This window comes from Emericellopsis atlantica, assembly GCF_019669845.1.
Source record: "Emericellopsis atlantica unplaced genomic scaffold F5Z01scaffold_6, whole genome shotgun sequence".
NCBI lineage: Eukaryota > Fungi > Ascomycota > Sordariomycetes > Hypocreales > Bionectriaceae > Emericellopsis > Emericellopsis atlantica.
Window position 1 is genome coordinate 623812 of NW_025764708.1, and position 26806 is coordinate 650617.

General features: G+C 52.4%; 13 protein-coding genes across 13 annotated transcripts; 7 read left to right on the forward strand and 6 right to left on the reverse strand.

Moving 5' to 3' along the window:
* Positions 1-473: 473 nt before the first annotated feature.
* Positions 474-3634, reverse strand: F5Z01DRAFT_487176 (uncharacterized protein). The gene is made up of 4 exons (XM_046260130.1): positions 3450-3634; positions 2827-3381; positions 2049-2770; positions 474-1996 (listed from the first exon to the last, which is right to left on the reverse strand). The coding sequence occupies exons 1-4, from the start codon at positions 3541-3543 to the stop codon at positions 719-721; spliced, it is 2649 nt and encodes an 882-aa protein (XP_046120670.1). The 5' UTR covers positions 3544-3634; the 3' UTR covers positions 474-718.
* Positions 3635-4157: 523 nt separating this feature from the next.
* F5Z01DRAFT_487252 (Extradiol ring-cleavage dioxygenase, class III enzyme, subunit B) lies at positions 4158-5502 on the forward strand. Its single transcript, XM_046260131.1, has 3 exons — positions 4158-4405; positions 4472-4513; positions 4582-5502. Exons 2-3 carry the CDS (start codon positions 4510-4512, stop codon positions 5445-5447), a joined length of 870 nt encoding a protein of 289 aa, XP_046120671.1. The 5' UTR covers positions 4158-4405; positions 4472-4509; the 3' UTR covers positions 5448-5502.
* A 49-nt stretch (positions 5503-5551) lies between these two features.
* F5Z01DRAFT_487258 (uncharacterized protein) lies at positions 5552-6430 on the reverse strand. The gene is made up of 4 exons (XM_046260132.1): positions 6428-6430; positions 6141-6356; positions 5753-6068; positions 5552-5685 (listed from the first exon to the last, which is right to left on the reverse strand). Exons 2-4 carry the CDS (start codon positions 6254-6256, stop codon positions 5656-5658), a joined length of 462 nt encoding a protein of 153 aa, XP_046120672.1. The 5' UTR covers positions 6257-6356; positions 6428-6430; the 3' UTR covers positions 5552-5655.
* A 1754-nt stretch (positions 6431-8184) lies between these two features.
* On the forward strand, positions 8185-9011 carry F5Z01DRAFT_649019 (uncharacterized protein). The gene is made up of 2 exons (XM_046263065.1): positions 8185-8611; positions 8689-9011. Exons 1-2 carry the CDS (start codon positions 8270-8272, stop codon positions 8929-8931), a joined length of 585 nt encoding a protein of 194 aa, XP_046120673.1. The 5' UTR covers positions 8185-8269; the 3' UTR covers positions 8932-9011.
* A 1024-nt stretch (positions 9012-10035) lies between these two features.
* F5Z01DRAFT_748356 (uncharacterized protein) lies at positions 10036-10898 on the forward strand. The gene has a single exon (XM_046266985.1). The coding sequence runs from the start codon at positions 10078-10080 to the stop codon at positions 10804-10806; it is 729 nt and encodes a 242-aa protein (XP_046120674.1). The 5' UTR covers positions 10036-10077; the 3' UTR covers positions 10807-10898.
* A 125-nt stretch (positions 10899-11023) lies between these two features.
* F5Z01DRAFT_697548 (Alpha/Beta hydrolase protein) lies at positions 11024-12912 on the reverse strand (the record flags this gene model as incomplete). Its single annotated transcript, XM_046266321.1, has 3 exons — positions 11024-11120; positions 11176-12666; positions 12719-12912. 3 exons carry the CDS (start codon positions 12910-12912, stop codon positions 11024-11026), a joined length of 1782 nt encoding a protein of 593 aa, XP_046120675.1.
* Positions 12913-13368: 456 nt separating this feature from the next.
* On the forward strand, positions 13369-15949 carry F5Z01DRAFT_697552 (uncharacterized protein; the record flags this gene model as incomplete). Its single annotated transcript, XM_046266322.1, has 8 exons — positions 13369-13470; positions 13516-13641; positions 13691-13765; positions 13827-14024; positions 14081-14333; positions 14392-14586; positions 14712-14897; positions 14967-15949. Coding segments are annotated over 8 exons (2118 nt in total), but the record flags the coding sequence as incomplete, so codon positions are not given.
* A 267-nt stretch (positions 15950-16216) lies between these two features.
* F5Z01DRAFT_487319 (uncharacterized protein) lies at positions 16217-17794 on the reverse strand. The gene is made up of 3 exons (XM_046260133.1): positions 17294-17794; positions 16889-17230; positions 16217-16837 (listed from the first exon to the last, which is right to left on the reverse strand). The coding sequence occupies exons 1-3, from the start codon at positions 17646-17648 to the stop codon at positions 16284-16286; spliced, it is 1251 nt and encodes a 416-aa protein (XP_046120677.1). The 5' UTR covers positions 17649-17794; the 3' UTR covers positions 16217-16283.
* Positions 17795-17917: 123 nt separating this feature from the next.
* Positions 17918-18668, forward strand: F5Z01DRAFT_649024 (uncharacterized protein). The gene has a single exon (XM_046263066.1). The coding sequence runs from the start codon at positions 18061-18063 to the stop codon at positions 18610-18612; it is 552 nt and encodes a 183-aa protein (XP_046120678.1). The 5' UTR covers positions 17918-18060; the 3' UTR covers positions 18613-18668.
* A 22-nt stretch (positions 18669-18690) lies between these two features.
* Positions 18691-19225, reverse strand: F5Z01DRAFT_748359 (uncharacterized protein; the record flags this gene model as incomplete). The annotated part of the gene is made up of 2 exons (XM_046266986.1): positions 18854-19225; positions 18691-18771 (listed from the first exon to the last, which is right to left on the reverse strand). Exons 1-2 carry the CDS (start codon positions 19145-19147, stop codon positions 18691-18693), a joined length of 375 nt encoding a protein of 124 aa, XP_046120679.1. The 5' UTR covers positions 19148-19225.
* A 226-nt stretch (positions 19226-19451) lies between these two features.
* Positions 19452-21129, forward strand: F5Z01DRAFT_748360 (Aldehyde/histidinol dehydrogenase; the record flags this gene model as incomplete). The annotated part of the gene is made up of 5 exons (XM_046266987.1): positions 19452-19856; positions 19916-20412; positions 20463-20555; positions 20617-20732; positions 20783-21129. The coding sequence occupies 5 exons, from the start codon at positions 19452-19454 to the stop codon at positions 21127-21129; spliced, it is 1458 nt and encodes a 485-aa protein (XP_046120680.1).
* Positions 21130-21602: 473 nt separating this feature from the next.
* Positions 21603-23386, forward strand: F5Z01DRAFT_703538 (cytochrome P450). The gene is made up of 3 exons (XM_046266424.1): positions 21603-21873; positions 21931-23063; positions 23116-23386. Exons 1-3 carry the CDS (start codon positions 21681-21683, stop codon positions 23320-23322), a joined length of 1533 nt encoding a protein of 510 aa, XP_046120681.1. The 5' UTR covers positions 21603-21680; the 3' UTR covers positions 23323-23386.
* Positions 23387-23469: 83 nt separating this feature from the next.
* Positions 23470-25293, reverse strand: F5Z01DRAFT_719910 (major facilitator superfamily domain-containing protein; the record flags this gene model as incomplete). Its single annotated transcript, XM_046266564.1, has 4 exons — positions 23470-23759; positions 23824-24585; positions 24648-24899; positions 24946-25293. The coding sequence occupies 4 exons, from the start codon at positions 25291-25293 to the stop codon at positions 23517-23519; spliced, it is 1605 nt and encodes a 534-aa protein (XP_046120682.1). The 3' UTR covers positions 23470-23516.
* Positions 25294-26806: the final 1513 nt, after the last annotated feature.

Sequence of the window (26806 nt, forward strand, 5' to 3'; positions counted from 1 at the left end):
TCTTCCTGGCGGCACCGAGTGGATGGGGAATTGGGAATTGGGAATGATGCAATATCACGTCTTGCTCCGGTACTCGGCCCGCAATCTTTGCTTACCCTACAGCCCCGTGACTCGGGGTACTGCTTCAGTGGACTCTCGAGATGGACAGGAGATGAGTCTTCCTGATGGCATGGAAAAATCAATTGCGAAATGATAAAATGGGTTGGATTGACTCACCGCCGAGAAGATCACGCTGCTGTGGTTGGGGACCATGATCACAACGACCGCAAGGCATCGAGGCGTTTTTGCTGGCAACAGTTGCCTGCTCGTGATTGAGAGCAGTCCATATGCTAAAAGCCATAGGGACGTTCAGTCACAGGGAATGGTGCAAAAGTTGTCGGGAAGTTTCATCGCGTGCTGAAACCCAGGCCTTTGTTATGGAACAAGAGTGTCGGTGTGGTCAGGTGAGGCACATGTAGACACTAGACACTGCGACATGCACGCTCTCTGCACGTAGCCTTCTGAAGTGCATGCTTTCCCTTGCATGGCGCCCGCAACAGGAGGCTCGAGTTTATTGAAGCTTGACCTTTTTACGACACGCTTTATCGAAACTGACGAGCATGGAGGTGTCACAAGAAACGCCTCCTGTGCGTATCTCTGAGAGCCCAACGAGAATGTCCTGGAATCTTGGCCATGCGAGCTACATGTAGATGAATATGCTAAACTCTCCGGATCCCAGCTAGGAAGTCTTGATCAGCTCCCTCACCAGCTTAATCAGCTTGCTAGGGAGGTGGGCCATTTGAGCTCCCTGAAAGTTCCTCTCAATCGTCTGGATGACTACTTCCAGTGTCATGGCTGGGTTGTCCAGATATACGCCATGCAAAGACCTCGCATCGCCGTCGTCCGCGTCACACCACCGGATGCAAGGTCTGCCCGCCTCGAATTCTATGAAGCTGCTGATAGCGGCGTCGTCATCGCCGTCCAGGTACACATCTTCCGTGGACCTGGGCACTGACGGTGCCCCATTGTCAGAGAGTCCTCCGCCAAGCGGCCTCTCAAGGAGCAGGCCGTACACCCAAAAGGCCAGGCTCGCATAGTAGACCATGATCGCCTCGGGTCCTTGTATCAGCCCCTTGGCCAGCAACCTCGAGGCGCGGATGATACGACCGGCGTGGTGCATCGCTCGTCGGGCAGACTCGCTCTTGGCCCACTCTCGGACAGAAGGGTAGACAGTGCGGGCCTGATCGATGCCATGCTTGCCTGCGAATGTTTCAATGTCCTCGAATGGCATGTGGAGGTGCAGGTGAATGATCTCAAAACGCATGGCAAGCTCAGGGGAAGATGCCATGTCGGGCTGGAGTGTAATCCGTAGACTTCCCAGTAGCTTCAAAAGCTCATCTAAGCGGGACATTATGATGAGTGCGTTGAACCGGCGCGGTCGTTGCTTTTGCAACGTTGTGATGCGTGTGAGTTCCCAAGCAAGCATCCATACCAGGGATAGCACTGATCCCCCAGCGATGTCAAAGTCGATGGCATCACGGTGCTTATTCAAGTAGCTGGGATCATCAAGCAAGTCGAAAATGCTCAAGTCTTGGGAATTGGTCCGGTGCATGGCCAGCTGCCACCTCTCTGCGCTCTCTGCTGTCCAAAGCTCTGTCGGAGCTGGCAGCGGAAGTTGCACCTCCGTGTAGGAGATCAAAGGGTTGGTAAGGAGAGCCATTGAGGAGTTGGAGTCGTGCAGCAGCATTCTCAAAGCTAGGCGCTTGAAAGACTCCGACTCAACCCAGCCCATCCACTGTTGGTGGGTCGAAGCATCGTGCGCGGCCTGAGTGGTCGTCTCGAGATACGGCGCCCTCTTGAACTTGTCGTTGCGCCGCAGCATGGTGAGCAACGGGAGAAAAAAGCTTTCCGCCAACTCGACCTTTCTGCTGTGGCCACTCCATAGGCCCATTTCGAGGATGATGAGAAAAGCTTGCGAGAGCTGCAGATCCCGCACGAGCGTGTTATCGGATTCCCACTGTTTGGTCATGCATCAGCTGCGTTCTCGATTATAGAAAGTCTAGTCTCACTTGGTTGCTGATTGCCACCCTGACACACTCTGCTATGGCGTAGCCTAGCTTGGTCAGTGCCGAGTCTGATGTCAGAACAGCCCCATTTGCCGCCATGGCTGCCAGAAGCTCTGGTCTTTTCTCTTTGTGATCAAAGGCAGCGGCGTGGAGGAATGACGTTGCCTTGGAGATGGGCGATGCCAAGTAAAACTGCATTAGCATGTCGAGGAGTTCCACCGATGGAAAGGAGACGATCGCCTTGGGCAGGTTGATTGGGTTGGCATTCTTCATGACCATTGTCAAGATCTTGTCGCGCGTGGACACGTCAAGCTTGGAGCGCAGTACGCGGGATTTGACCGCCACGCGCGACTCGGGCGACGCATCAGCCGCAGAATCAGGAAGGGACAGGTTGTGATCTTCCGCGCCGCAAAAGTCTCCGGAATTGGGACGGAAGTGCCAGTGTGAGTTTTGAAAAGCTTCCGCGCAGACGGACGCGGGCTGTCCTGGGTCTGTCGAAACGTGTGACGGCGGCTGCGTCTGGAACAGCATGGAGGAATCGTCGCCAAAGTCAAAGGGAACTGTGATGTTGTAGCTTTCCAAAAAGCGGACATCCTGGTCGTCGAGATCTGCTCTTGGGCCCAGGTCTAGGTCCATATCGTCGTTTTGCGGCCATTGGGCGGACAGGAGACCCAGCGCAGGAAATCCATCGAGAAAGGGACCGGGAGGAGGTAGGCAGTTCGGGTCTGGAGGCGCGCACGTTAGTACCAAGGGCTGGAAAGGCTCGGAAGATTTGTCTTACCGATCAAATACCCCGAGAAGTCTGAATGCGACTCTGAGGACATGTATTGTGGCCGAACCGTATCTTCGAGACTGATCGGAGTGTAAGGCTGCACCAGTTCCAAGGATTGCTGGCCTTGGGGTGGCCCTGACTTTTGCTCCGCCTCTTGCTCCTTTTCAGTCTCTGCTTCGAGCTCAGTGCCTGGCTCTGATCTGAGCTCCGTTTCTGGATCTAGCTCGGAATCAGGCGCTGGCCGACAGTCGTCTCCAAACTGGCCTTCAGCTTCAGCGGGCATGCTGTCCTGGTCCACGTCCATGGAGTCTTTCCAGATGCAATCAACTCCCTTTTCCAGACAGCGTTTACAAGGCTTTTCGTCTGTGCATCGCAGGTGATTCGATGCGCAGGCTTTACATGCTTGCGCCACACGTCCTGAGGGCTCTGCCGGGCCAGCTACAGTGTTTGAGGTCTTTGACCTAGCGTTTGGAGAATCATGTCCCGCAACGTGCCGTTTCAGGAGATCTGTCCTTGTGAAGCTCTTGGAGCAGATGTGGCATCGATGTGGCTTCCACTGGCTATCTGTCGCGACATTGTTAATCGTCACGTTGCTGTCACTGGTTCTCCTTGCAGGGACTAGGTTCACTCACGAGAGCGCGCATGGCGAGAAAGATAATCCAATCTTTTGTAACTTCGTTTGCATAGCCCACATTGGAACATTGGTTGTGGCGACGCGGCGGACATGCTTCAATCGTGTGCTTTGGGCGAGGACGCGGAGCGCGTCGCGGTGAATTTGGTTGTTGGCGATGGATGGTTTCGGTATGTGGAGGAGGAGAGGTGGTTGTAAGTGGCAGGTTATGGCCCATGGGGCAGAATTGTTAGAGACCTTGGAGGCTTGGAGTCTGGAGTCTGGACATCTCCAAATGCTCCACTTCCCCCGTCCTCACCAACCACAGAATCAACCCTAATACTAATCCATCACATGATATCAATCATCAATCAACGTGCCGCCTCGCGAGGCAGACCTAGATTTCGAGAGTATGCTCTTCGAAAAGGCCAAGGCAGAAGTTGAGGGCGCTCGCGATGCAAAGTACAGGGTATGCGACTATGATCGAACGCGTCCTCCTCGTCGACGACGACTATGTGACTGCGGGGAAAACCCTGGGGTAAGATCCGGGGTACGTATCTAATTGGGCGGCGGGAATCAGGATGACCGAAGCCGCTACCACTCAGCACAGTACGTTGCGGCCCTAATACGTATACAGACACACTCAAGGGTCGAGAACATCAGCAGGTAAGAAGTGGCATCTTCAATTTAACGTACAATGAACCGACGACGGCACTTGACTGGTGGATGATGTCCCCTGCCCCAGAGCTCACCTGTCTATGAAGAATAGATGACAAGACAGGGAACAAGCTGGCCATTGGCCCTTGGGGGACACGCTGAGATGCGGAGAACAGGATCCAGACGTACTACGTACTACGCGTGACTGTGGAGGTGCGCCCCACACCTCCCCGGTATGAGTATCGGCGAGATGCCTCCACTACCCGAGACCAGATACCGTGGGTCTAGAGTCTGGAGTCTGGACCTCAAGCTGGGACTGTTGTAAGCTGAATCGACTCTAAATGCTGCCAGGCTAAGGCAGTCGACCTGAACTATACTGATTGTCAGACTTCGTCTTTAGTGCCTTACCAGTCCTTGTTGAAGAAATGAGTACGTGCAGTCAAAACCCCAAGAGGAGCAAGTTCCAATTCGCAAGACTGACAACACTATCGCCGCAGATTCATTGGCCCCTGTCCACTTCTTCTCCCATGGATCAACCATGATGCTGGGAGAACCATCCGAGTCCGCAGACTACTGGAAGAAGGCTGGCGACCTTGCCCTGGCTCACAAGATCAAGGGAGTCATCATGATGGGTGCGCACTGGGACACCGCAGGGAACGGCATCCAGGTTGCGACAAATCCGAAGCCTGGCAAGTCTCCTGTTGCCTACGTCCATCCGTCCAAGTACGAGAACTACCAGCTCAACCCGGACCTGAAGACAGCGGAGCGATGCATCAAGTTGCTCTCCGATGCTGGCTTCGAGGCCTCTGGGGATCCGACCTTTGAATGGATCCACGACACGTACCTGATTCTGATCCGCGCCTTTCCGGACGGCTGTCCACCCACCACGCTCATCTCGATGAATGCGCGCTACGACCCCCACTACCACATGCGCGTCGGCCAGGCCTTACGCTGCCTGAGAAAGGAGGGTTATCTCATCATCGGCTCCGGTGGCGCCGTGCACAACCTCTACCGCAACTACTGGGCGCCCATGGTCCACTACTCTGATAACTTTGCGCAGGAACAGCCCCCCGAGCCCTGGGCGCTCGAGTTCCGTCAAGCCTTTGAGGACGTTGTCACGACTACCAGCGGACCTCAACTCCGCAGAGCCATGTCGCGCTTGATGAAGCACCCGCTGTACCGAGATGCGCACGCCACCGATGATCACTTTATGTCGGCCTTGTTTGTGGCAGGCGCTGTTGGAGACGAGGAGGACGAGGGGGTGTATGGAAAGCTGGAGGCGGAGACGTGGGAGTTGACAAACATGTGCAACAGCCAGTATACGTTTGGGAGCTGGCCTAAGACGTTGGCGTCACCAGTTTAAATTGAGAGATTGGCAATGTACGATGAAATTAGTAAGGGGTATAGATACTGGTCACTCTGGGTTTTTTCCATGACCTTCGTTGACTAACGTTAGAGACTTCTGATGTCAACTTACACCTTGCATAAGTTATGTTCCGGATTGGATGCCTCCATGTAGTCGACGACTAAGATGGAACATGTGTCGTCGGTGATTAGCCGGCCGGTGGCGGCTAGTTCACTGCCCGAGAGTGCCATGGGAGCTGCGTCGAATGCATCAATGACGGGACGCAGACGGATGGCATGAAGTGCTAGGTCAACCACACTTGCCTGGTAAGCCCACTTTCGGTCTGGAAGGGCAATCTGAGTGTAGCAGAATGTTGTGCCCAGACGAGAAGCCACCGCGGCTTTTAGGTTCCGGAGAAGGTCCTTGGCGCTCTCAACGTCAGGGTTTCGCTTGCAGAGCTCAGGCTTGAATGTGTCGAGTACGGGGCACACGACGTCTGTCACGGCTCGCCAAGATGAACGTTGGTCGGGGACGAGTTCTGTTGATGGTGCTTTACGCATCAGGGCTTTGTATGTGCTACTGCCCTCCACACGAGCGACCTCTGCCCATGTTTTGTTCTTGTAGAAGATTGCCGCGACTCTGGTAGAACATTGATCGTCAGCTTCCTATTTCCCACTGCCTCTTATGTGAAGAGGTTAGACAAGAATGCACCCATGATCTGGGGTCAGGCTGAAGCCGACGCCAGGTATCTGCATTCTCGGTTGTAGGTTTTGTGCGATGACCAGCAAAGCATGGCAAATGAGCAGGATGTGTTTTTGAAACAGCATCTTGGGCGATTTCCGTGTATGAAGTTGAAAAGATGATGTGATGGAGGTGGGAAGAAGCAGAATAAGTTTCGACCGATGGCAGGTTCACCGTCTGCCCTTGCTGTATATGGTACGACCGGCCACGTGTCATCAAATGTCAGCGTTTCCAGACGAGTCGCGGGTGGCGTTTACAAGTACTGGCTGCGGCCCGATGTCCAGCTTGCTGCCTGTTGATGCCGGATTTTGTCATGGCAAGGGAAGAGAGGCAAGAATGAGGCTTGGCTGTTAAACGACCATCGTCAGCGCGCTTCAAGTGAAGGTGCAGGTGGCAAGGACTTGGGTCGACCGTCGCTCCGTACATAAGGGGACGGAAGGTAGCCACTAGGCCGGTCTAGCCGGACCGTGGAAGGGGCCACGCCCTCGTTAGCCTTAACGTCGGGGCCGCACACAAAGGCACACATAGTACATGTAGTAGGCAGCCTCGTGACCGCACATAAAGGCACAGACAAGCAAGCTCGTGGCCGCACACAAAGGCACACACAAGCAGCTTCGTGACCGCACACAAAGGCACACATAGTACATGTGTGCCGCTTGATTTTACTTATTAAAGTGCATAGCGAAGTCGCGCTGGTGGATTGTAGGACCATGTAACTAAGCGATGATACTCAGCCAGCTGGCTGGGGGCCAGGCGGCTATTTTAGGGCCGGAAAATCAAGGCTTCACATCCTACACAGAGTAAGTTATGTGGATGCTACAAGAGTATTTGTATAACTAGTTAAAAAGACTGCCTTAGGATACCTACGGGGGAGGGGGCTGGGTTTGAAAATACAAATCACGCCGGAAAGAGCTCAGAGAAGATATCACGCAGATACTTGTCCCTCACTAGATCACACCTTCTATTGAATAGAGCTCAACATATGTTAGCGATGTGTTGAAGGACATTTGGCGGAAGGACATATTTTCAAAAACACCCCCCTGTAGCTAAGGTATAGTATCTCATCTAGACCAACCGATCAAGCACCGTATCTAGTTTACTTTTCTTTGCCTCCTATGTCGTATAATGAGATATATTTAATAATATTAAAAATATTAAAAAAAAACCCATTTTCTTTATAAAAATTATTTAATAAACTAAAAACTTAAAAAAGAATTATATATATAAAGAAATAAAACTATAATTAAATAACAATTTAAATATTTTAATTGTTACGGTTCCACCAGTGTGCTAACGGCTAGGTAGGAGACCTAGCCCAGACGGCCTGGACGAGTCACGTGCCTGGCGAGGACGCACAGACCACGCAGCGTCCTACTAGGAGTGGAGCCAGCGAACTCTACTTTCCCCTTCTTCTTCCTCCTTTATCGTTAGATAGACTCAATCTGAGCTACCAAGTTGTTCCAACAGGGCTTAGCCCACAACATTAATAATAAAATATAATAATAAAATATAATACTAAAATTTATTATTATAATAAATTAATATTAAATTAATTATTTATAAATCAATATTAATATTAAGTATTTACTCTAGTTTATAAATACCCCTAGGGTAATATCTTAAGGGCCTTGTTATAGTGTATATATTATGAGCCGATTTTACGTATTTAGTTAGGTTAAGAAAGGGATTATAGTCTAGGATATAATATATCTAGTTAGCTGTTCATTACCATTGCTACAGTCTTTGCATGCGAACGCGCATTATCATCAATGACAAGCCTCTGCTACCTCTGAAAGGACCGATCGTAATCCTCAAGGCCATCGTAAGGTACCCATTGATCACCCGAACTGAGAATTAGGTCATAGTTCTAGTCGGGAGCGCATCACGCGAAATAGGTACCTCGGTTCGGCCCGCTCGGGGACCCGGGGCCCGGGTGCTTCCACGGAAGAGTTACGCCGTGTTTCCCCGGGTCCCCGACGCTGTTGTATAAATATTCATCGATTAGCAGCAGAAGTGCTTTGCGGATTTGTCAAATAGCTTTACCATCAAATACTGATTAACACTGGCTACGAACCGACCAGCCGCGGCAAAACAGGAAAATGTTCTCCTCTCACCTGGGCATGGGCGCACTGCTGCTGTGCATCCAAGGGGCGACAGCAAAAAGCCCATTCCGAGTCGTTGACATTCCTGGCATCAACACCAACAACATAACTGTCTGGGACTGCCCTTCGACCACCAGTCCACACGCTAGCCAATTCCTGCTTCAAAAAGCTATGGACGATTTCGCGTACACATTCTACACGGAAAAGAACGTGAAACGTGCCTTTGATCGCTACGTGGCAAGCAACTATGTGCAGCACAACCCGAATATGCCTGATGGGAGGGATGAAGCCATCCAGATCCTCTCCCCTTTGTTCCAAACAGAGGGAAGCACTTTTGAGGTAAGTTGCCAATTGCGACTTATTTGTTTTCTATCTTCGATATCGGTAACATAGTACAGCTAACAAGGTGGTTCTAGATTGCCAGAGTCATGGTGGGTCCAGAGTACACGACCATTCACATCAAGTTTGGGCAAGCTGATGGATCCTCAATGAATGTAATGGATGTTTATAAGACAGAGGGAACTTGTATTGTTGAGCACTGGGACTGTCTACAGGCAATGGAGAACAAGACTGTATCCTCTCATCCCTATTTCTATACATTTCTGTTCATACAAAGATACACTAGGAAACATGCACTATGTATCAATAGTTTATCATGAATCGCCTACGTTTTCTACTATCGCTAAAGGATCAGTGGGTGTTGACCGACAGGGTGTTAATACATTCGAAACAGTCAGAGACGATAGTAACCTCTTCGTGAATTCCCTAATCATGACGCCTAGGAGCCGAGGCCTCATTGAGTGCATGCAGAGCGTGAGAAGTCAGTGCTTATTCATTGAAAGACGGAAGCCGAGTCAATGACGGCCGTCTTGAGTTCATGTTGGGTGAGTCTCGGCGGTTCGGATTGAGGCTGTAGGCATCCCAATTGCTTCAAGTTGCAAGTTGACACGTCGTCGTTCTCACAGCAGCAAGGAATTAAGGCGTTGATGAAGCTTATTTGTGTTCTTTTATTCAAAATCGGATCTGTGCACTGACATACATGTACACATTAAATTCCCGCTGGTCGCTTCGTTCCCAAGCGCCTTTACGAAACACTCAAAACGCGGCCCGGCCAACTTCAGGGACTTCTTTCAGGCCATCGCCGAAAGGAGGAAGGAGAAGAAACCAACAGTGCTAAGCTTCTGAGTCTCTCATTATTATAGGTCTCCTGTGGCTGTGATCCTGAAGGTGACTGTTTACGTTGCCGCCGACCGCTCATGCGGCCATGAAACTTTAATACGGGCAGAACCGACAGACATTCCTTCTCCCCACCCAAATAGGTCACATTACCTCGTTTGAGGGGATTGAATTGGACCGGCTTGTTTATGTTCGTTCAATCGCTGCTGTTGCTATTCAACTTGTCTCGTTGTTTCCCGTATGCTACTTTGCGCCATCAATTTGCTCTTATCTCAATACTACCAAACTAGCTCCAGCTGAACGAAGACCCCATGCAGCAAGACAAGATGACGACATGGATTGAGTATCTCAATTTTGAGTGCTGGTGGTTGGATCGGCATACTCGATCCATCGAGCGCCTAGAGCCAGACCATGACAAAGCATGGCAGGAGCTTGTGGACTTGAATGTGTTGAAGCCCCATGAAACAAAGGAATTCGTAAGGACTGATGCATGCGCGATGCAACGGCAGGCAGAGCATGACCAGGCCTGGCAGGCCGTCCAGAGGGCGGAAGCGGAAGCCAGCAAGGTGCAAACGCTGACGTAGGAAGATCCACAACGCTTGAACATTCCCGAGGCGAGGCGCATATCAATGTTAAGAGCTGCCATGGCTAAGACAGAAGCGGCGAGAGACCATTTCCAGCGGGTCAAAAGGCGGAACGGTCTCATCAGGGACTTTGTTCGAGGCACGTTCGGTTACGTTAATGCGAAGAAAGATGCTGCCCAACAAGGCGCGCTTCTGCAGTGGACTCTGGAGCAAATTTTCTTGATCGAGGAGGAGATGGCACAGTCGAAGGTAATTGAGGCAGGGTCTAGCGCTGCCAAGAGCACGAAAAGGAGCCTCACTCCCGACATGGATCATTTGACCAAACAAAAGTCTAAAAGGCAAAAACTTCACAAGGAGCTGGACTGGCATTCAAGCAGCAACGAAGGCATTTTGGCGAAAGACACAGTGGTTCCGGACCCCGGCGTTGTGACAGACCAAGGCCCAGTTGGCGGTTCACAATCCAATGTTGGTGTCAGGCGCTCGCTGCGGTCGGTGGATGACTCTGGGGCAACGTCTCAAGGGCCTCGTCGCAGCACACGATTTACAAAGTACCAAAATACTTCTGAGATGGCTCCCGCGCCCGACAACGCGCAACAAGAATTGCGCTCAAGGTCATGCCCGAGGCCTGCAGAACCGTCGAGGCCTCCTTCGTCTGCCGAGGATACGAAGTCTACGAGGAGGGGAGCTAAGATCAACAACCAGCAAGGCGCGGCCAAGCCCAAAGGAGTATCGAAAACGCGACGACGGCGAAGGCCTGTTAATAAACGCGGGTGAGGTTGGTTTAAAACTCGGGTTTATTACTCGTTAACCTGGAGAGTCGCCCTCACAGGCTGGTACAAAGTGCCATAAACGTCGGTTGATGCATGCCTGTAGTAGTGATGAGAAACACCATACTGCCTCTTTTAACCATGCTCAGAAAGGTAACCGATATTTATCATAAATCCACTTGCAAACATTCTAGCTACCAAAGCCCTCTTTTGTTTAGTTACCCCTATTCGCTTTTGCTCGGAATGATTGGCAAGGTGATGAACGATTCGATGCCTGGCCCGAAATGCAAATGGTTAACTCCTTGGAATTTCTCACGAGACCTATTCGTTTCTGCATCAGCTTCCTTGTCAATCATCATTCGCAATGCGGACATACCTGTCAACGGGATCATTGTGGCCAAAGATGCCTGATCCTTGAGTGTCACCGGACGAGATCTCAAAGACCAGCTTGCCACCCACACCAACAATAACATTAGTGGGCCAAACCTCGACATCGATTGCATACATCTCTCCTTGGATGACCGGGAGAACGTCCGCACTTGTATAGTCTCGATGCGGCAACCACTCTCTGTGCTTCGGGTGCGCGGTGTTCACCGCACGCATGGACACCCTCAGCCAGCCTTTGGTCAATGGTACAGGATCTCCAGCAGTGCCTGTATAGAAGATTTCAGATCCCTCTGCATCCAGATGGCGGAGCGTGACAAAGACGTCAATGTCGCTAGGCGTGGGTCCGCCGGCGTCGGGGGTCACGGAGACGTTCAAATGCGCCGTGATGTGTCCAGTGATCTCCGTCTCACGATCAAAAGATTCAGTGGTGAACTGAAGACACTGCGGGTTTTCCAATGTGCCCAGTGCTTTGTACGAGAGCTTGTGCCGATTCGTCACCCCCGCCTTGTCCTGCAGCTTCAGATCGGGCGTCAAGTACAGTTTAGTGTACTGCGTGCGCGCTATGGGCCATTCAGTTTCATCGCGTCGAGGAAACTCCTTCTCCTTTTGGGGGTTGTTGAACCCCAGGTTGCCTTTCCGCAGCACGAGGCTGACAGGTGGCATTTGACCCGATGTCCAGCCATCTTTGTCCTCTCCCTTGAGGAATGCATCCAGGAAGCTCTTCTGCACAGAGACTTCTTCGTCATAGTAGAATGGAAGATCATGTCTTCCAACAATCATGCGAAGAAACTTGTGTTGGCTGCCAGCGTGGATGTATCCCTCAATGTTTCCTCGCAGGTGAAGCAGAATGCCGCCCCAGTTGCCCACAGACAGGAGGGGCACTTCAATGTCGCCCATGTCGTATTCCTTGGAAGAATAGTATTCTTCGTCCCTGAATCGGTGCGCTTGGTTGTCAATGGTCTGATCGTTTCTGTTGGCAACAAGCTCCTCCTCTGGCAGGTCGCCTTCGATTGTGTCCGGTCCCCAGGAGGAGGCGCTTCTTCCTGGCCTGCCGTATTGGTTCGTGACCACCTGTCTGTTCCACCAGAATTTGATAAAACTGTTGGACGAAATGCCGCCATGACGGCACCTGTCACGGTAGTAGTCGGACATGCCTTCCCAGGGCACAATGGCGGCGAGGCCCTTGGGCTTCCTGGCTGCGACACGCCACTGGCTTCCTGCATAGTACGAGATGCCGAGAAGACCGACTTTCCCGCTGCTCCAGGCTTGCTCGGACGCCCACTCCACAACTTCGCAGAAAGCCTCGCTCGTCATTCGCGACATGGTGTCGAGCGTGCCGGGGGACTGCCCAGTGCCAACTTCATCGGCACGCACGACGGCATATCCGTGGCCGGTCCAGAATGCCGGATCGGGGGTTTCCCATGCTGAGTGTGCAGACTTGTGGTTAGGATTCACCTCAGAGAATGACTTGGGATGGAAGCTGAAGAAGATGTTAAGAAGTAGTCAGACCCGTCGAGCACAAGGCAGCTTACTCTTTGTAGTGAATGTCCTTTCCATAAGGTCCGTATGTGACCAACACAGGGACGCGATCCACGCCCTTGGGACGATAGACGTTGCATCTCACGAGTCCATTACTGTGAACCAAGCGAATGGTGGCATTCTGCTCGACAATGTAGGGGAACGAGGTGTCATCCACCGTGTGAAGGTCCTTGGTGGGATTCGGCATTGTTCAATTTGCAATGACAGCGGCGGATATGTGATTTCTGAGTTTTGACGCGGTGATTTGGTATTCATCAATCGAAATATGAACTCCTTCAAGCTCTTCTTCAGCTCCTGCTACTGCCGGTATCGCTGTGGACTTTGGACATCGCATCGGGATGTGGAGATGGATGCGGGATACAACTAGGACGTTGCTCGGACCGACGTGGAGGGTGCACCCCGTCCGTTGTCCTCTGGAGATGTCATGGGAATAATTGAGGTCGGCGTTGTGATGAGTACGGATTTCAATTAAAATCTAAGAACCAGAGAAGACAGGCTCGTTGTGTTGCTTATAAGTTGTTCGACTTCAATTCGCTGCCCGTCTCAACCCGAACACCTGCCGTCGTGCCCTAAAAACCGTTCCAATGGAGACCAAATTCAAAAGTGACGCTTTGAACATCTTGATTGTGGGAGCGGGTGAGTCGCGCACTGCCAATATGTACATAGGAAGACGGCGCTGACAGAAACAGGTATCGGCGGTCTGACGGCTGCTTTGGGCTTGCGCCAACAAGGACATACAGTCACTGTAAGTTAGAAATTTCGATAATGGCGTACCAGCTTACACAAGAAGCTTTTCGAAAGAACGGGTCTTGCGACAGAGACCGGCGCGGCTATACACATTGCGCCCAACTGCCATGGCATCCTTCGAAGATTCGGGGTATTCCCAGAGGCCTTTGGCGCGAACCCTGTCCTAGGTGTACGTATAATCCTCCTCATTCCAGAATTTATATGCTAAAAATAACAAGATCACCGAGTACGGACCTGATGAGCACTTGAAATTTGATCTGGACATGAGAAAGCCAAACTCGATCTGGCAGCACGTAAGCATCAGCTCTATCGAGTCTAGAGTAACATGAACCTAACCATTTCCTGAATCTATAGCCCTGGGTACTGGCTCATCGAGTTGGTCTGCATGAAGAGCTCAAGAAGCAGGCAACTAGTACAGCGGCCAGCGGCACGCCTGCTGTTCTCCACAAATCAAGTCGAGTAGTGGACGTCGATTGTGCGAATGCCACTGTCACGCTCGAAGACGGCACTCGGATGCAAGGAGATCTAGTGATTGGTGCCGACGGAGTCAGCGTAAGTCATGGTGAGAGTCGTTCAGCACGAATCAAAGCCTCTAACGCGTGAATCAGTCTGTAACCCGAAAGTTGGTCGCTGGAGATGAAATCAAACCCTTCGGCTCGGGCAAGAGTGCTTTCAGGTTCATGATTCCGAGAGACCAGATCTTGGAGAGCCAGAACCTCAAGAACGTCGTAAAGCGAGACGGCTACATGACTATGTGGATCGGAAACGATCGGCGGATCATCATGTACCCGTGTTCAGACAACACTCTGATGAACTTTGTTGCGATCCACCCTAGCAGTCTTTCGGCCGCGAAGGAAGAGGGTAAACACAGACAACCATCTCAAGACATAAAACGTGCTCGCTTGCTGACTCTGTACAGGCTGGAACCGAACTGGCAGCAAGACAAATCTCATTGAAATCTTTGAGAGCTTCGGTCCTACTGTCAAAGCTCTTCTGGGTATGGTGGATGAAGCCTCGCTCAAGGTTTGGACTTTGTTGGACATGGAAAGGATCCCCAGATGGTTCAACGAACGTCTGGTTCTCCTTGGCGACGCCGCACACCCCTTTTTGCCACGTGAGTGAAACGAACATGCGTGCGCTTCGACGGTTTTACTGACACTTCATCTAGATCAAGGACAAGGAGGTATTTCTATTCCCCCCCCCCCCCCAACAATCTGAACATTTGCTGATCGATCAAAGGTGGCATTGCTATCGAAGATGCAGCCGCACTCTGTGCACTGCTCCCAGTCGACACGCCCCGACATGAGATCCCTGACAGGTTGGCACTATACGCGCAACTGAGAGACGAAAGAGCCCACAAGATTCAGCACTTTACTCGACTTGCCGGTGCCGATCTTGACGATGCTCTTCGTAGCAAGTTTAACAGTGAGTTTCGACAATGCTTGGATCCCCAGTGTCTTGTAAGTACCGAGTTCCTGCTAATCCTTGCCGCAGTCATGGAGTTCACCAACTATAACTTTGGGCACGACGAATGGCACAACGCAACCCAAGCACTGAAGAAACACCTTTGGTCACGCAATGGCGCGATTCGTTGGCGTTCACCCACCGCGTGGGGACCTTGTCCAAGTCCCCGTCAGGACCACTATGGTCGGCAAATATCCGCCCAAGGCTCGAGATTCACGACATACACTGTCAAGTTCAAGACATCGGCTACACTCTTGAGAACCCTGTTTCCCACGGAAGCCTTCAGTTTCGTCAGCCCGGGCACGGTGGCCGAGGCAAGCTTCAAGTGTACCCAACTCGCCGGGATGAAGTGGCTGGGAGGCGGCGGATACCATTTCTTTGGTATATGGATCCATGGCGTCCAGTACCAGAAGAAGGATGGCACACACGAGCTCGGCACGTTTCTACCAGTCCTGTTGGAGAACTCGCCGGACGCCATCATCACCGGCAGGGCTGAGCTGGGCATGCCAAAGTTGTTCTGTGACATTGCTGTCACCGAGGACTTGGACTCGCGCCGGATCGTCTGCAGTTGGAGGGGAAGTAAGTTTGTCGATATCAAGATGACAGGTCTCCAAGGTTTGCCAGCTGCTGAGGGACGAACCAATGGCCATCACGCGGCGCCTGGTGAGGATACCAACAGCTCCAACGGCCCTATCAAGGAGGCAAATGCATCTGGAGGCAACAACATTCTCACCTACAGATCAGTTCCGTCGGTTGGCGTTCCTGGCGCTTGCGATGCTGAGTACGCTGTGGTCATTGATGCAGAGGAATCTAGGGTACCGACATCCATCGAGAAGACGCTCAAGGGAACCAAGGCCTCCATGTCATTCTCCGAGAATGACTGGGAGACTTTGCCTACACTGCATCATATCGCGAGCGGATTTGCAGAGATTCCGGTTTATGACATTGTCGATGTCCGGGTCGAGGAAGGACAGGGTATCGATGACTTGGCCCAAGCACGCAGGATCGAATAGTCTTAGCATAGCTATCTTGTACTTTGAGAGCAACCCACGTTTCAAGTTTGTCAACTATCGTGTCCCGTGAACTATTGAGTCCTTCCCGCAGAATGAAAAGTCTTGATAGTCGTGTAAACATGTAATGGATAAGCACTCAGAACTGACGCAGACTGATTCTGGCTTCTCATCAGATCAAATTTGGGTTGAGAGCTTGATTGACAACCAAGATGCATGTGAGTTGTCAGACAGTGATTGACACGCACATTCCGACTCAAAGCGAGGCTGGTTTGAAATGTCTGCATTGGTAGGAGCATTGAACCAACCATTCTGCTACTCTATCTTGCCACTCTATCTATGAGCTCTGCAAGGGCCGGCTTGGGACCAGTTTGCCCACGCACTCGCCGAAGCCTACTCCAGAGTCTGCACCTCCAGCAACTCCAACGATTCGCACCGTGTCTCCATCTTGTAGAAATCTTCGTTCCGATCCGTCTTGAAGCTTCGCGGCCGCCGAGCCACCTTCTGTGGCTTCAAGCAAACAGCCATACGTGCCAGCTGATTCCCCACTGATGGTCCCAGTTGCCAACAAGTCGCCGGCTCGTAGGGCGCTGCCGCTGCTCACAGAGTGGGAAATCATCTGTCGTGGAGTCCAGAACAGCGATTGCACTGGGCACGACCCCATCTTCGTCGCAGTGTCGCCAGTGCAGATCTCGACCTCGAGGGTGATGTCGTACGTGGTCCGACTCGGCTCATACAGGGGAGAAGATGAGGTAATCGACTGGGGGGGTGCAGATACTTGGAAAACCTGCAGAGCTTCTGTGGTAATGATCCATGGTGAGACAGACGTGCCCAAGGACTTTCCATTGAAAGGCCCTAGGGGAGGCATTTCAAAAGCTTGTATATCACGAGCTGGGTAGTGAGTCAATAATCTTCCACTTCCCCTGGAAGCGGCGTACTCACCAGACCAATCATTCATAAGAATATATCCAAAGATATGCTCCTCCGCATCTGCTGGCCTCAATCTTTGACGCATTAGGAGCGGTCGCCCAATGACTGCCGCCAGTTCAACCTCGTAGTCCACGCGCTGAGACGGGCCAAAAGTCACAGAAGTGTTTCCCGTATTGGCAGAAGCAGGAGCTCTAAAGTGTCCAAGCGGTCTTTCGACTTCCTCTCCGCTGAGGATGATACTGGCAGTCCGTCCTTGGTACCCCAACGGAAAATGCGCAAAGCTTGGCGGTGCGCCTTTGCTACCGTTGATGATACGACCGGCATTCTCCACGTGGAATAAAGAACAGGAGAAATCTGCGTTTCGCGGTCAGATATCTTGTTGAGAACAGAGACAGGCAAGCGGGATCAGCAACATACCAGTGAAATCCCTCACTTCAACTGGCATATGCATCGTGACATTGTGCACATCTTCTCTGCATGCGTTCGGGAGACTCTCGACTCCCTCGGGCTTAAGGTTCGCTTTTAGGACATCTCGAACGTTGTCGTGGATATTCTTCGACAAGGCGGCATATTCGTTCAGAGTGCTGTTGCCGAAAACGCCACTGGGTAGGTCCTTGACATGACTAAAAAGCCCAGCTTCAAAGAGGTCTTGCAAGAAAATAACGTCGTTCCCCAGCCTTGTCACCGCTTGGGGCTGGGAGTGGCTGGCGGATGAAGCAATCCCAAAGGGGATATTGCGCTCTGAGAAGTGGTGTGCGTAGTCAGGAGACATCTTTGCGTGTATTCGTGATCAATGAATGGAGTGTGCCCGTACCCTAAACAGAAATTATGTTCGACTTCTCCAAAACACAAGATATTCAATCTCAGGCCACGGCCAAGGGTGTAAGCGTCGGATCGGTTGGGCCACCCTCCCAAGGGACGTCCGGGGGTGTCAGAACTCGGAACTCGGGGACTCGGTGCCCAAGTGCGGTCCAGTCCCGAACATCCACATCGGGTGTATGTACGCCACGCACCCAGTCGTCGTCCATCCACATGCCGGGAAGTCTGAAGGGGTACATCACGTAATTCACGTGTTCTTCAACATTTCCTCTCACGAATCCGTGCTGTGAAACTAATTGTACACGTCGGGCCCTCCATCAACCAACCCTTCCACCAGTACCAGACCCCTGCTGCACACCATCACCATGTCTCTCCAAGGCAAGCTCCGCTGCCCAAAGCGATTCATTACGGCTCACGACCAGAGTGGCAAAGCCGTCGTTGACAACTCTGTGCCATCTGACGCGCCCTTCTACGAACTCCCCAACAAGGACGCTGCCTTTGCCCAATGCTATGTCACTTCCGAGTTTCCTGTCGACTTGCAGGCGTCGGCAGATTTGAACAAGTACCAACAATTCTTGCAAAGCCCACCCGGCCTTACGGTCGGTAATGGGACTGTCCTCCGCTACGTGGACATGTGCCCGAGTCACACCTCCCCCATGCATCGGACCATGAGCCTGGACTATGGGGTTGTCCTGGAGGGCGAGGTCGAGCTGATTCTGGATTCCGGGGAGACGCGTCTGATGAAGCGGGGCGATATCTGTGTGCAGAGGGCCACGATGCATGCCTGGAGGAACACAAGCGAGACGGAATGGGCGCGTATGCTTTACGTTCTTCAGCCGTCGAAGCCACTGGAGGTGGATGGCAAGGTTCTGACGGAGGATTATGGTACCATGAGCGGTGTCAAGCCATCCGAATAGAAGCTGGTTGTATTCGCGGGCTTAATACACATTGACTACATTGGAAAAGATAAGCCTGTCATCTATTTGAATGTCATATCAATATTCTCCTCCGACTGCGTATCTGAAGATGTTCCCGTTCAGTTTGCCAAATGTTCCTCGCCACAGCTTGGCCGCGCTCTGCGTTGATGGGTTAGCTTAGCTCTCCTGGCGTACTATAAAGTTGCCCCCCCCATTTCGCAAGGAAAGTTTGAAGACTCACAGCGTTGATGAACAAGCCCGTAAACATAATTGTCACAAAAGCCCGCTCGCCGTTGTTCAGATAGACTCTCACGTCCGACAGATCCCTGTCACTGTTCACCGGCCTGTAGGCGGGCACGTTGCGATGGGTTGTGTCCCATGCCCGAGTCGACTGAGAGCCGGGACTGCGGTTGTTGTTGAGAGCCTCATGGGGGGCATCCTGCGTCTGCGAGTGATGTAGCTCATAATCGCTCAATATCGTGTTGATGGTGCGCTCTGGAATTGTCACCGTTGCGGTTGCTGTTTGGGTGGCCATGGTGACTAGAGTGAGTAGAAGGAGAATAACACGATGATACTGCCTCTCTCGAATCGCTTTGACATAACTATCGTCTTCATGAATGGTCTAAAAAAGGCGGATTCCCGAAACGGGGGTTTGCTGGGCCGCATGCACTCGGAGTGCTTGCTTTGATCGGGATGTGGAGGCAGCATCACCTTTCGCGGTACTCCCTACCCTCGGGTGGCATCGGCCGATTTGAGGACAGAAAAGTCAAGAATGGCCTTGACTGTTCTTCTTGATATGCGCCCGACCAGAATCAAGCGCATTGTCAGTTTTACGAACCATGGAGCGACAGTCGAGGCCATTCGCCAGCATTCGATCGTCAGCGATCGACGGTATTGCGCAGAACCCCTATTACAAGCTGGCGCAGCTCAAGAAGCTTCATCAGGCCCTTGTCGAAAATGCTGCGAGGATTCAAAATGTCATGAGCGAGGACGCCGGTTCAACGCCAGTCAGTGTCAAGGTCGAGTTTTGTCTCGCTCTTCGCTGTGTAGCCGACGCCCACGCCTCGATTGAGCCCAAGAAAGTCCTTGCCGATGAATACGCCCTTGCACATGGCGTGGACTCTCCAGAAGCAAGGGAGCCAGTTGGCATTGTGGTGATCGAACCGTCTTCCCATTCGTTTACTCACAGTCTTCTGGCTGCCCTCGCACCAGCCCTCGCGGCTGGAAATTGCGCAATTGTCCAGGTGAGAGATGAGACTACCCCGAGAAGTGGAAAAAGAAAAGAACTGACATGTGATCGCAGTACGAGAACTCGTTACGAAGGACACCAGGGGTTGTTTTGGAGATCATTGGCCGAGCTCTGGACAGCGACATCTTCACATTCACATCCAAACCCGCAACGGACGCCGACATTGGCCATCGACACATCCGCGTTATACAGAATGGCACTCTGGAGACATGCCCGAGTCACCACCTTGTGTCTGCACCAATGACGCCTGTGGTGGCATTCGTGGAAAGAGATGCAGACATTGACGCAGCGGCAAAGGCCATCGCCATCGCTCGCTTCAGCCAAGGAGGGAACTCGCCCTACGCTCCTGATGTTGTTCTCGTCAATGAGTGGATCAAGCCACAGTTCCTGACCGCTGTGGTCCAGCAGCATGTGCATATCAGTTCGAAAGACACGTCCCCGAGCAAACCCACGAGAGGCACACGCTCCAATGTAGCGACTGAGAGCGAAAAAGAAGGATCTAACATCATCTCGTTGGGCCAGAATGGGACGATTATAGATGTCGGAGATAGGTCAGCCATCCCGAACTCTTCAACAAGGTGGCTCCAGCTGACGCTTATAGGCAATCCATCTTGGCGAGACCAAAGGTCACCCAAGCGTCATTGAGAATTCTGGCGGTCAAAAGCATGGACGATGCCATTGAGATATCTAACCAGTAAGTGGTTATAGAAGTAAAGCTTGGGTGGCCCTACGTGATGCGCTGACCACGAAACTAGAATCGGACCTTTGGCAGCCGCCTATGCCTTTTGCACTCCAGCCATGGCGAAGTACTTCTGCCAGTTCACCAAGTCTGAGCTGCACTTTGCGAATCAGCTGCCCACGAAGCTCTTATGTACGTTCAATTTCCAAAGATCGGTTTGTTTTGAAGCTGAGATTTTGAAGACGGTCCGATGGCCCCCAATGGGAACCCCCCTTGTGATGCTTCGCTTACCCTATATACCCAAAACATGTTCACGGTGCCACGGCCTCAGTTTATCGTCTCCGCCAAGAACAATGAGCGTATAGACGCCTTTCATTTCGGCCGCGACTCTGTTCAGGATCTCGACAAGTTTGCGGCCGAAGCAACCGCGCAGCTCCCTGATCCAAAACGCCCCGGCAAAGCGGTGCCTCTTGGTTTTTTTGAACAAGGAATCGTCACTGGGTTGGCCTTAACTCTGTCTGCTCTCATTGGAGGTAGTGGATTGATAGGCTACTCTGTTTTGTGGTATTGGAGGACACAGAGATCATAGTCCATGGCTGGCTGGTGTTTTCAAGTTGGTTTGTTCATGTAGTCCACATACGGTGTTAGCAATGCGCATTCTGCAACCTGATGTCGGAGAGAAACACGTCAATGTCTCAAGACTCTCAACTATTATATTGACGAATTACATTATACTGTTACCCTTCATGATCTCATTTTACAACCGCTCCCCCAATCAATTCGACGTGCACCGTCCCCAGCGAGCAATCAGGACATGTCTCCCCAAGATGACCATATGCCGACTAATACTACCGATCTTGAGCAAAGCGTCGACACTTCAGTCTATACCCCGCCGCCCGCGCATAACCGACCGGAGCCACCGGGTGTCGGGCAGCGGGTGTGGAGGTGTTTCCGTCGTGTTGAGCGGGGTATTTGCTAGTAATCGGAGGCCCGTGACTGGTTTGGAGTCTGGGGAAGCCTCTTGGATGCTCGCTTGAGCGTGATTCTATGTATATATATACAGCCGTGATGACACTCGAGGCTGGACTCTTTGCAAACCACGTTATTACATATTTAAGAGAGGCTGCTGAATAGTTGACCATGGTTATTTCACCTCATCATGTGCTGGCGGCTCTCGTGCTTGTCGTCGTCGTTGTTCTCCTGAAACCCATCGTGAACCCCCTTCGCCACGTGCGAGGTCCCTGGCTGGCCAGGTTCTCCGATGTTTGGTATCTCCGTCAGCTTTCCCGTGGCAGCTTCGAGCAGGAAAACCAGAAGCTACACCAGACCTATGGTATTGTGGTGTCCCAGTGGCGCCAGGGGTAATGGGGTTTGCTGACCTTCCTCGTAGGACCCATCGTCCGCTATGGACCCAATCGCTACAGCATCTGCGAGCCGTCGGCGGCAAAGACCATTTACGGCCATGGAACACAGTTTGCGAAATCTACTTGGTACTCCAGCTGGGCTACTCCTGGGTCGTGGTCGCTGTTCCCAGACCAGGACATCAAACGGCACGCCCACGGCCGCAGCTTATTCCAGTCGACATACTCCATGACGGCTCTCGTCAGCTACGAGCCATTCGTCGATGAGTGCGGAACCTTGTTCTGCCAACGTCTACAGGAAGTTGCAGAACGCGGGGAACCAGTTGATATGCGACACTGGTTTCAGTGCTACGCCTTTGATGTCATCGGCCTTATCACCTTCGGAAACCGATTTGGGTTCTTGGATCGTGGCGAAGACGTTGGCTCTCTGATCCAAGCTCTAGATGGACATTTGTACTACGCCACACTCGTCGGGTTGCTGCCTTCGCTGCACCCGTTGCTCTACAAAATCCGGAACCTCTGGGCAGGGAGTAAGGGGTCCGGCAGGGGGTATCTCCTCAACTTCACACTCGAGCAGATAGCCCATCACCGTGCCGGTGCAGATGCCATGCTCGAGAAGGAAGCGACAGGCGATACAGATGAAGCCCGAACAGAGCCATTCTTGTCCAAATTTCTGGCTAAGCATGCAGAGAATCCGGAAAAGTTCAGCCATCAGCACATTGTTGCATCATGCGTCTCCAACATTGTCGCCGGGTCAGACACCACAGCCATTTCATTGTCCGCCATCCTGTACTATTTACTTAAGAACCCAACCTGCCTGCAAAGTTTGCGCGCGGAAATTGACGAGTTTCAGTCACGGGGCCAGTTGTCGAATTACCCAAGCTTCAAGGAGACGCAGCAAATGACCTACCTCCAGGCCACGATCAAAGAAGCCCTTCGCATGCATCCAGCCACGGGCTTGCCGCTCGAACGCGTGGTGCCTCGCGATGGCATAGAGATTGCAGGCCGGCATTTTCCAAAAGGCGCCATTGTTGGCATCAATACGTGGGTTGAGCACCGGAACCCAGCTTACTTTGGACAAGATGCCGACCAGTTCCGGCCGGAGAGATGGCTCACAAAAGATACAGAGGAGCTAAGCCGCATGAATCAACATTGGATGCCGGTAGGTTACCCTTTCTCAAGCACACGAAATGAGTAAATGCTGATTCGTGTAGTTTGGCCTTGGTTCACGGACCTGCATTGGCCGCCATATTTCCATGTTAGAGATCACAAAGGTGATTCCTAGAATCGTTCGCGACTTTGACTTTGAGCTCAGTCCCTCAGCGGCGAGGCAGGAAGCAACGTGGAGCACGCAGAATCTTTGGTTCGTTAAACCAACTGATTTCATTGTGAGGGTGAAAGCACGCGGGAAGGCCCCATGAACATTACTTCTGGATAAACTAGATTCAGATAGCGTTTGATACATGAAGAAGCTGCTTGAACCGGCGTTTCCATCATTAACAAGAGAGCCCGGCACCAATCCATCGAAGACGAAAAGCCACATCTCTCCCACGAACGCAAGGCCAGTTGCACCACGTTGACGCAGCATCAAACAGCGCCCAAAGTCACCCCATGATCAGTTCCAGCGCTCAACCTTGGAGGCAGTCGCAATTCTCATCCTCTTTCCGTAAACCCAGAGTGGAACAGTAGTCAAAGAGAAGAGCCCCATGAGCATCCCAAAGATGCCAAAGGGTTCGGCAGCCCCGCGTGACTGCACCCATTCGACGGCAAAAAAGGTCCAGGCAAAGGAGATGATAGCGCGCAGAATTGTGACCATGGTGAAGGCATCGGCAGCGAGGGCTCCATATGAGTCGATCAGCTGCGGGAAATGTCAGTGCTAGTTCATGTCCCCTGTGTTCGACTTCATGTTGGGCCCAACTCACATAATTGAATCCCACCGAGGGAATCTGCATCAGACCAAAGGCCACCATTGCAAAAGCGGCCCCCAAGCCGACCCATCGATCCGGTCCGGGGTACTGCGCACAGAAGCCAAAGACGAGCAGCCCAGAGGTGGCCACCCCGAGTGGGAAGAACAGACTCGGTAGACGATCTTCGGCCTCCGCCATCCCGTTCCGGGCGGACTTGGCACGGCGCTTGAGAAGCCAGTCGGATAGTACAAAGGTGTAGGCATAGCCCAGAGCGGCACCAATGATTCCACCAAGGTTGATCAAGCCCACATTCTCCTTCCATAGGTAAGGCGGCATGGCTAGGATCTGCGGGCCGACGGTGGTAATCGTCACAATGCCCCCGACCAAACCAGCGTAGTGGAGCATAACAACCCATGTACCAGGCAATGCGAGTGTCCTCCAAGGCTTCATGACATGTTGAAGTAGTCTCCCATGGGTCTTGCCGAAGCCGAGAGTGGCGGCGAAGCTGTATGGTTTATATGTCATGGCCGAGGGTTGTTGCTCCATCTGGGTCTCCTCGGCTCCCTTAGCAGTGGAGGAAATCCGGGAGGATGACTCTGGCACGGTGTACCGCACAAAGAGTGTTTCCGGGACAAAGACAAGAGCACCAACAAAGCAAAAGGCGGACAAGGCTGTGCTGACCCAAAAGAGATAGGCCCAACCATGTCTAAAGGCAATGTAGCCGCCAGCGATTCCTCCGACGAGGGGACCGACACAAAGAAGGATCGTGTATAGGGCCTGTTTGATTCTGCGTTAGTCTAGTCTCTTCCGATCTGTGTATGTAGGAGTGGCCAGCTTACCATGGCTTTTCCGCGCTGATGGATGAAGAAGAGATCGCCAACCAGGGCCGGAGCCACCGTGTCAGATGCCGCGCCCCCGATACCTTGGAAGATGCGCGCCGCAAGAAGGCTGTCGTAGTTGGGGGACAGAGCACACCACACAGAGCAGAGCGTCATGATGAGGGTAGCAACTATCAAAACAGGCCGTCTCCCGAGCCAGTTGGACAACGGTACCCACCAGATGTTGCCGGCTCCGAGGAAGAGTACATGGACCTGGATCTGTGAGCAATGGCTTGGCCTGAAGGCGAGCAAAAAGTACTGCACTGAGGTAGGTCAGTTGTGAGACCGACCGGGGATCGTGTGGAAAGGTAAAATTCCAGATCTGAAAGCCGGGCGCGATGACGGAGCTGGTGAAGTTGCCCACAAAGGCATAGACGGAGACCACGAACAGAGCAGCCATCTTGTGCCATTGTGGAAAGTTGAGGGGGTCTCGAGGATCGGCCGACGGGGCAGGGAACTTGATGATCTCGCCGTCGTGGTTGACGACAAGTGCGTCGCCGCTCAACTCATCCCTCGGCCTCTGCGCTAGGATCTTGGCCGTGCCAGGTGGCTCGGCTTCCGAGACTTGAGACGCCGAGAGCGCGAAAGCATCACGCCATTTCCCCATGACGAAGGTTAGAAGATTGAGCGAAAATTTGTAGAGAAGCCCAGAATGTCCCCGAGAGAGGCTGCCTTGAAGATGGCGCAAGTAGGCGTGTGGGCGAGACCGCGATTATAGATACTGGGGAAAGGGATGGTCTGGGGCTCTCCGAGTCCTCCACAACCCCAGATTCTTCAAATGATGGGGTTGCGAGAGACTTGGTGGTTCATTGAAGCACCAATGTAGCCCCTCGCCGCCTCTTGTCGGGATGTGGAGGACGAATAGATGGGTCACCCGATCACCACCCCGTGGGCAATCGAGGGCAGCCCGTCCCGTGGACGAAAGCGGGACTGTGATGGTATTCTCAAATTGTATCCCTTGAATGACCATATTTGTCCTGAAGCAGCCCGGGGCCAGATTGGCAAAGGTCGGGGGATAGTGCGTGCCCCGTGGGGAAGTGGACAAAAGTGCGGGATGAGGAGAGCCCAATGGCTCCGATGGTTTAAAGCATGATGTTGGGCAATTTTTTACTTAATTTCCTCTGCTGCTGGCTTGAATAAAGTTCGCGGCGGCAATTTGAGAATGATCTTGAATCCTTGGGTTATTGTCGACAATGACTGTACAAACAACTTGTCAGAACGCGACGTTGGCCGAAGGTTTTGGGAGAACACTGCTGCGGAGTATGCGTCAGCGCGACTGAGACCTCAGAGAACCTGGAGAGACTGCGTTAACTCTGCTCGCTTTTAATGAGCAGAATCTCACTGGACTCTGCAGAGCATCTCGAGCTCCATGTCAAGTACAGAGGTTTGTGGAGTCTATGCGCACTATCTCGCACACTCTGAGCAGTAGCATGTTGGCCCAATTGAGTGTTGCCCTTGACATTGAGCTCCCTTTGAGACTGGCAGGCAACTTAGTGTGTCCACTGGCTCTCTTTGTCACACTATTCATTATGCCAGGTCTGTCTACATGTACTTATCAATCAAACCTTGATTTCCCACCTTGTGACCGACACGAGCGGTAAAACACTACCGGTATCAGCCAACCTTGCTTGAAAGACATCCAAAGGCAACGGGTCAATCTTGGCGGATGACTGCATTCAGAGGCCACCATCATTCCCTTCTGGTGGTCTGAGAACGGTGGCGATGGGATCCTGGATGGATGAGGCGTCCGCGCCAAACTTGGCAGCCTTGGCCAACCTCGTCTTCAGGAGCGTGGCGCCTTCTATATCACCCCCAAAGACATTGAGGAGATGTACTAGCTGCCATGTCTGAGTGAAGGGCCGGGTTCGCAGCCCTCCAACAAGGCTCCACAGGCAAACGGGTCAGATATTGGATTCAGCTGCAGCTACGTTCTCCTCAAATACGATGCACGCCATTGGCGATATCCACTTTGTTCCCAGCGGCCTACTGCGGGAAACTCTGGCGTCCGCGAGAATGGCGACATATATGGAGACTATTGACAAGATATGGGGAATTCCACAGCGACGGCTACGTGGGGGGGCCTCGTGGAAGAACCAGCTGCGAGTGAGCTTCCACTTGTA

Bases quoted from the DNA above. Each gene is read 5' to 3' on its own strand.
- F5Z01DRAFT_487176 (XM_046260130.1), bottom strand. From the start codon at position 3,543: ATGTCCGCCGCGTCGCCACAACCAATGTTCCAATGTGGGCTATGCAAA. The intron at 3,382-3,449 runs GTGAGTGAACCT...ATGTCGCGACAG, and splicing joins TTCTCGCCATGCGCGCTCTC to ATAGCCAGTGGAAGCCACAT. The intron at 1,997-2,048 runs GTGAGACTAGAC...ATGACCAAACAG, and splicing joins GGGTGGCAATCAGCAACCAA to TGGGAATCCGATAACACGCT.
- F5Z01DRAFT_487258 (XM_046260132.1), bottom strand. From the start codon at position 6,256: ATGCTGTTTCAAAAACACATCCTGCTCATTTGCCATGCTTTGCTGGTC. The intron at 6,069-6,140 runs GTGCATTCTTGT...ATGTTCTACCAG, and splicing joins AGCCTGACCCCAGATCATGG to AGTCGCGGCAATCTTCTACA. The intron at 5,686-5,752 runs GCAAGTGTGGTT...CATTCGACGCAG, and splicing joins ACCGAAAGTGGGCTTACCAG to CTCCCATGGCACTCTCGGGC.
- F5Z01DRAFT_649019 (XM_046263065.1), top strand. From the start codon at position 8,270: ATGTTCTCCTCTCACCTGGGCATGGGCGCACTGCTGCTGTGCATCCAA. The intron at 8,612-8,688 runs GTAAGTTGCCAA...AGGTGGTTCTAG, and splicing joins CAGAGGGAAGCACTTTTGAG to ATTGCCAGAGTCATGGTGGG.
- F5Z01DRAFT_748356 (XM_046266985.1), top strand. From the start codon at position 10,078: ATGTTAAGAGCTGCCATGGCTAAGACAGAAGCGGCGAGAGACCATTTC.
- F5Z01DRAFT_487319 (XM_046260133.1), bottom strand. From the start codon at position 17,648: ATGTCTCCTGACTACGCACACCACTTCTCAGAGCGCAATATCCCCTTT. The intron at 17,231-17,293 runs GTATGTTGCTGA...CGCGAAACGCAG, and splicing joins TGAAGTGAGGGATTTCACTG to ATTTCTCCTGTTCTTTATTC. The intron at 16,838-16,888 runs GTGAGTACGCCG...CTCACTACCCAG, and splicing joins TCTTATGAATGATTGGTCTG to CTCGTGATATACAAGCTTTT.
- F5Z01DRAFT_649024 (XM_046263066.1), top strand. From the start codon at position 18,061: ATGTCTCTCCAAGGCAAGCTCCGCTGCCCAAAGCGATTCATTACGGCT.
- F5Z01DRAFT_703538 (XM_046266424.1), top strand. From the start codon at position 21,681: ATGGTTATTTCACCTCATCATGTGCTGGCGGCTCTCGTGCTTGTCGTC. The intron at 21,874-21,930 runs GTATTGTGGTGT...CCTTCCTCGTAG, and splicing joins GAAGCTACACCAGACCTATG to GACCCATCGTCCGCTATGGA. The intron at 23,064-23,115 runs GTAGGTTACCCT...TGATTCGTGTAG, and splicing joins TGAATCAACATTGGATGCCG to TTTGGCCTTGGTTCACGGAC.